Here is a 6,456-nt window from a genome sequence, read left to right on the forward strand (position 1 = left end):
TGCGTGGGGCCCACCTGCGCCCTCTGCACCAAAGTCCTGGTGTGGACCTGGAAATCTGTACTTTTCTATTATCAATTTTTTGTTAAAACATTTTTTATTTTGGAAAATTTCAAACATACGTAAAAGTTTAGAGCATGTAATGAATCTTCATATTATGATCTCCAACTTCAGTAATGAGTCGCATTCTGTGCCATTCTTTTCTTCTATCCTCCACAACATTTTTATGAGAGTATTTTAAAGCAAATCTCAGACTTCATGCCCTTTCTCCCATACATTTGAGTACATATCTAACTATACAAGAAATTTCTAAAAATCCTGTTCTTATGCACAGAAATATACACTTTTGTAAATCTCCAGATGATTCTGTTAATCAGCTAGATTTCAAAATAGTTGTGCAGAAGAGAGGGCAGCCAGGGCAGGGGGAAGATGGATTACAAAGCCGAGGGAAGGTGCCGAGTTTGTGCGAGTATATGTAGGTGTTTTTCTAAGGGGAGTGGAGAGGCCTGTCTCTGAGCAGAGCAGTGGAATGACAAATCTACTTTCTGCTGTGGTCCCCCTGACCCCCCAACCCCTGCATCAGGAGAGGGGATCCATACTCATTCCTCCCACTTTGGGACATTGACTTCCTCCTCTCTCTATTAGTAGATTCCAGAGCATCAGAACCCTCTCTCCAGCCTAATTAATCTGCCCTTTTCCCAGGTTCCCCCCTGTCATTTCTCTGTAATTCAAGGCTACGGAAGCGGACTAAAAGACACTTACTGGGCTTCGTTAACCAATGCCACAATAAATAAATAAATTAAACAAACAAACAAACAAATAAATAAATAAATTTTTTTTTCCTTAAAACAAGAAGAGGACTAAAAGGGAACACACAATCAGACTCAGCAGATCCAAATCAAACCTGAGATGTCTCTGGTCCTAATTAAGCACAACACAGGACTCCTAGCTCTCTAATCTCGTGACAGGTGGGTGGCAGTCACACACAAAAAGAAAGCTCAGATAAAGAAAGACGTAGCCCAAGAAGAGATGTAGTCCAAGCTGTGGGTAGACCTTGCCTGAGGACCACACAGCCTTGGTTCTCATGGCCATCTCAGATAGCACTTTCTTTAAGCATTTATCCTTATTGCTTACTGTTCTCTTTGGTGATCTAGAATCTAATGAGCTTTATTCTATTTTGGTTTATCCTATGGCTGCAAATAAAAGCATTTGCCTACTGGACTCTCCTTTAGATGCTGCTGTGTCTAGCCAAAGCCAGCCTCTTTCACATCCAGGCTGAATTCCATCCTTGTCCTGCTGCTCAGAGCCGGCTCAGGCTTCCTCATGCTCATCCCGTTGGCTCTGCTGCCCCTTCTGGTTCAGGATGCTGAACTATCGCTTACCTGCCCAGGCTCTTCTCTGCTTTGTTATTCTGCCAGCCGGGCTGTGGTTTCAGATAAGACTTTAACAGGATTGAAAATCATCCCCTAACTAAAGACCAGAGTCTGATGACAAATCTTATCTATTCTACTTAATAGGTTTAGGAGGATTATACATTTGAAGGTCATTCAATTCAAATACACGCTAAACACTTGCTGGCTCTTTCCCTACCTGCTCTCTCTCTTTTGAAATACCCCAGGCACCCCAAGGCAGGCCTTTCCCTGGGAGTTCACAGGGTTGTTCAAGGAAGTTGGGGTTTGGAGATGCTCCTGTCTCACCTCCAACATGTCAGTCCAGCCAAGCAGCTATGTCCCAGCTAATGAAGACCACCCTCTGCCTACCCCTCAGGGCCTGGGCCATGGGTCAGACCCCAGACCCTTGAGAGTGAGTAATGGAGATGAGAAAGGGAAGGGACAGGAAGGCTGAGAGAAGAGAAGGGTGCCCTTGGCTTTATCTGCGTGGCTCTGGATCAGTTTCTTTAGAGTGAGAGGCTTGGAATACATAATCCTGAAAAGCATTCTTTTATAAAATTGTATTAAGGGAAAGAAGAATGGAACAGGAAACAATAAATACGGTGGGGTGAGAGGTAGTCACGTAGAATGCATAAAGGCCTCAGTTGCTACTAGGAGCCTGACAGAGAAACGGAGCAGCTATCTCAGTAATGTTTCCTAAATGCAGGGTTATGCAAACTCAGGCCTCTCAGGCCTTACAACCCCTGGAGGCCTATAAATTCTATTATCTAAAATTTTGTATTTTCATTTTGAGGAGATCCAAAATATATCCTTAGAAGTATATCCTGGTCCATTTCTATAAGGCAGTTGTATTTACGATCATGTTGACATCCACTGGTGAATTTTGTTTCTGCTAAAAGGATGAAGGAAAATGTTCTAGTATTTAATATTTACTAAAATAGAACTTCTCTAGTCTCTTGCTATATATTTTTGTTGAATCTCAAACCCGGAGATTTGGGGAGAAAGAATCAACTCAAATTTAATTTGTAGTAAAAGCTAGTGTGAGCAGCAGTGTTCTCAGGATGCTCTTTTTTGCCTTTTAGCTCCAAGAATGTGAGATAAAGTAACATAAGCCACATTTTAATTGTCTATATCTGAAAATGTGGCAAGAATTTAATTGTTCATAAGTAAAAAAAATTGGCATTATTTCTGTGATCTATATTAGTAGGTCTCTGAGATATTTATTACGAGAAGTAGGTTTATAATTGTTGGTAAAATAAAATCTAAACTTCATTTATTGTTTCCTCTGAAGTGAGTTTAGTGTACACACTTAAGTAACATTTTCCACTATATCACCTGTGTCCAGTTTTAATCTTTTATTTATGTATGTACCTGAAGGACTATTTGATGTTTTCTGCATTATGTATTTATTTTGCATCTAATACCATGAGCTCTTACTTTTCAAATGAATGAGTGTGAGATTGAGTGAGTGACAGAAGGAGCAGTACATATATGAGAGTTGACTTTATTTGTTCTCAGCAATGCCTGTAAACATGGGTTGCAATCACTTTTAAATGGAAAAAACAAATTATAATTAAAACTAGTTGGCATTTGTGTCACACATCTTCCTAATCTATGATTGGTGATATTGAAATTAACCTCCCAGTCGATAGTCACATCTCTTGAGGTTACAAAGGTCAATAAGCTAAATACATGCCGGTGTTTGAAGACTGTCTTTGCCTCCTAGGTGTGCATTTATATTACGTCGGGGGAGAGGTCTACGCTGAGTGTGTGAGTGACAGCAGCATCTTTGTACAGAGCCGGAACTGCAACTATCAGCATGGCTTCCACCCAGCCACGGTCTGCAAGATCCCCAGTGGTTGCAGCCTCAAGATCTTCAACAACCAGCTCTTTGCTCAGCTGCTCGCTCAATCGGTTCACCATGGATTTGAGGTCGTCTACGAGTTAACCAAGATGTGCACCGTCCGCATGAGTTTTGTTAAGGTAAGGACACTGGCGGCCGGGCTTGTCAGGTAGGAAATGCAAACTAAACAGAAAGCAGACTGGTTCATGTGGCAAGTTACACAGTCAGTTCAAGTACACAGCAGTTGTTTTGAAAGTCTATTTAATTGTTTATAGGAAGATCTCTTCTAATGAGTATGAACTCTCCTGTTTAGCAATTATAAGAAAATTCTTAAGCATAATACTTTTGGAGGAAAAACAAGATAGTTATCTGATGTTTTTTCTAATGAAGAAGATAAAGCAACAATAAAAGTCCTATACCTTTATAGGACCTAATGCTAAGAGATTTTTTTCATTCCTCAAATTGCCAAGCACTGTTGTCACTCAATAAATGTTGGTGAATTTGGCTGGATGAAATTAGAGACTCTTAATCTTAGAAAGCATGTAGGCAAATGGAGGAGATAATATTTATAAATAAGCTACAAAAAGAACTGACTCTAATACAAGATGCTATAAATTAAGTTGCTGTTGTAACAGCATAAACAAATTGGGATAGAAACATTATGGTGGCTATGATTAATTCTGAGAGAGTAGTAATGTTCTTTTATGAATATTGAATTTCTCAAGTGAAAGCTTATTAAAGTCGTGTGAAGTTTGGAGAACTGAGAAGCTACAACTGGATTTGCACATTGCAGCTAATGGCCTCAGTTTCATCACCTGCTGTTACATCTCTTGCAGAATGATAGCAATTAGTCCTAATATTTCAAACTCTTAGCTTGTTTATCAAACTATCTGGGTATATGTGACACAGTTTTCACATTTTCACATTTCCATTCAAGGAATCAGTATGGCTTGTTGCAGGTTATTTCAAAGTAAAATTTATTAGTCCTTTAAATTTGTCATGAAAAATAATTGTCTGGTTTTTCTATATTCAAATTATGTTTTTACTGTATTTATAATTTTAGTAATTATTTAAAAAAGAAAACTCAAGAATACAGTCTCCAATTTAAATAATGGCTTCTTGAAACCATTTCTCTTTCATGATGACAAAGCAGTTTTATTCAAATTTACTCATGAGCTTTAAAAAGCAGTTTTACATTGTAAACAGTTAATAAACACCTGGAAATTTTATCAAATGTTCTGATGGTTTAGAGCCGGCAGAGGGCATTATATTGCCATTAATGAACAATAATTTGAATTGTACAGTTATTTTTCAAGGTCTCTGTTTTTAAAATTAGGACGAGATGCCAGTATCTCAGAGGTAATTATTTCACTATAATTTGTGCTTTCATAGAAATCTAATTTTTCTAAAATCAACCAGATATATTTATCAGATATACAACATTTACATAATAAAGCTGCATAGTTCACAGAAAACAAACTATTACTAATTTTGCAGGGACTTTTAAACAAATAAATCCTTAGCAAATATAACTACAATCAGTTTAAAAAATTTTTAAAGTTCTTATCACATGAAAAAAATGTCTAACTAGGTGACAGATCTTAACTAAACTTATTGTGATAAGCATTTTGAAATATATATATCAAATCATTATGTTGCATATCTAAAACCGATACAATGTTATATGTCCATTATAGCTCAATAAAACTGGGATAAAGGACAATACAAATAAAAAGAATATAAAATATCTCTTTAATAATTTCATATTGATTACATATTGATATGATAATATTTCAGAAATATTGGGTTGAGGGAAACACATTATTATAATTAAAAAATAAAAGAATAAAAGAAATTATAGATGACTAAACACCAGTGGCTGCTACTGGGGGTGATGGACTAGATTATCTTTAAGGTCTCTTTCAGCTCTAATTTTTACTAATTCTAGGACTCAGTCAGTCAGCAAATATTTATTGAGCACCTACCATGTGCAAGGCCAGGCTCCATTCCAGGCATTGGAATATATCAATGACGACTTAAAGATCTCTGCCCTCATGGAATCAATATTCTAGGATGGAGAGACAGACAGTAAACAATAGCTATAATCAAGAAATTGAATGGGAAGAGAAAACGTGGAGCAGGGCAAAGGGAATTGCAGTGCTGGTGTAGGGGTGAAGTACAAGTTTTAGGTGGGCAGGCAAGTCTCATTGAAGAGGTAACATATCAGCAAAGACTTGAAAGAGGTGATAGAGTTAGTCATAGAGATATCTAGGGGAAGAGCTGTAGACATACCGAAGATCAAGGCCTATGGCAAGAGGCAAGAGCATGCCTGGGAATTTGCAGGTTCAAGGAAGCCGATGTGACTGGAGCATAATGAGCGAGGGGAGGGGAGGTCGGAGCAGTACGAGGGAACCAGATTACTGCTTTGTAAGACTTCAAGGGTTTCAGCTTTTACTCTAAAGAGAAGGGAAGCCATTGCAGGGATGTGAGCAGAGGATTTTCATGATCTGACTTAGGTTTTTAAAGTATCACTCTAACTGCTATGTGAGCAGATGTTACGCAGGCAAGGTTGGAAGTAGGGAGACCAGTTAGGAGGCTATTGCATATTTCAGATGAGAGGTGATGGTTGTTCCTACTGGGAGAGGTCCAGTAGAAGTTTGCGAGAAGGGGAAGCATTCTGAATTGTGAAGGCGAATTTGATGAGGGGTATGAGAAAGAGGAGTTAGACGAAGTTGCTAGCAGCAGAGATGGCGAAGATGCGGGTGGATCAGGTTTGAATGCGAGATTAAGAGTTCAATTTTACTGAGAATAATTTTGGATGTCTGTCACATACAAGTGGAGATGCCGAGTAGGCAGTTAGAGGTACAAATCTGGACTTGAGGAGAGAAGTCTGGGTGGAGATGTAAATTTAGGAATTGTCAGTGTATGGACACTGTGGAACTCCATGAGCCTGGATACGACCACCAACAGTTTGAGTTTAAACAGAGAGGATAAGGGTTTCTCGGATGGAGCCCTGGGACATTTCAACGTTAAAAGATGATAGAGAAGAGAAAGAACCTGCAAAGAAAACGGAACGTGCAACTAGGAAACAGTGGTAAAACTAAGAAAGAAAGGTCCTTTGTAATCCAAAGAAGAAAGTGTGTTGAGGAGGAGCAAGGATGAGGTAAATCTAGTACTGCCCAAGTGACAAGAAGACCGAGAGCCAGTCATTCATTTTAGCTGTTG

At 38.6% G+C, this 6,456-nt stretch overlaps 1 protein-coding gene across 8 annotated transcripts in view; it reads left to right on the plus strand.

Annotated features, from left to right (window-relative positions):
* The window catches only part of SMAD9 (SMAD family member 9), a 76,191-nt gene that overhangs the window by 58,410 nt on the left and 11,325 nt on the right, over positions 1–6,456 (plus strand). For 7 of the 8 annotated variants that reach the window (XM_039872972.1, XM_039872968.1, XM_039872971.1 and 4 more), the window contains one exon: positions 3,115–4,848. In XM_039872972.1, coding sequence (XP_039728906.1) covers positions 3,115–3,404 — 290 coding nt within the window. In that variant the 3' untranslated portion in view covers positions 3,405–4,848. Of the gene's footprint in view, positions 1–3,114; positions 4,849–6,456 lie in introns of those variants that run through there. The other variant, XM_039872974.1, reaches the window with a different exon arrangement.

Source organism: Pteropus medius, unplaced genomic scaffold (assembly GCF_902729225.1).
Source record: "Pteropus medius unplaced genomic scaffold, Ma_sr-lr_union100, whole genome shotgun sequence".
Classification (NCBI taxonomy): Eukaryota; Metazoa; Chordata; class Mammalia; order Chiroptera; family Pteropodidae; genus Pteropus; species Pteropus medius.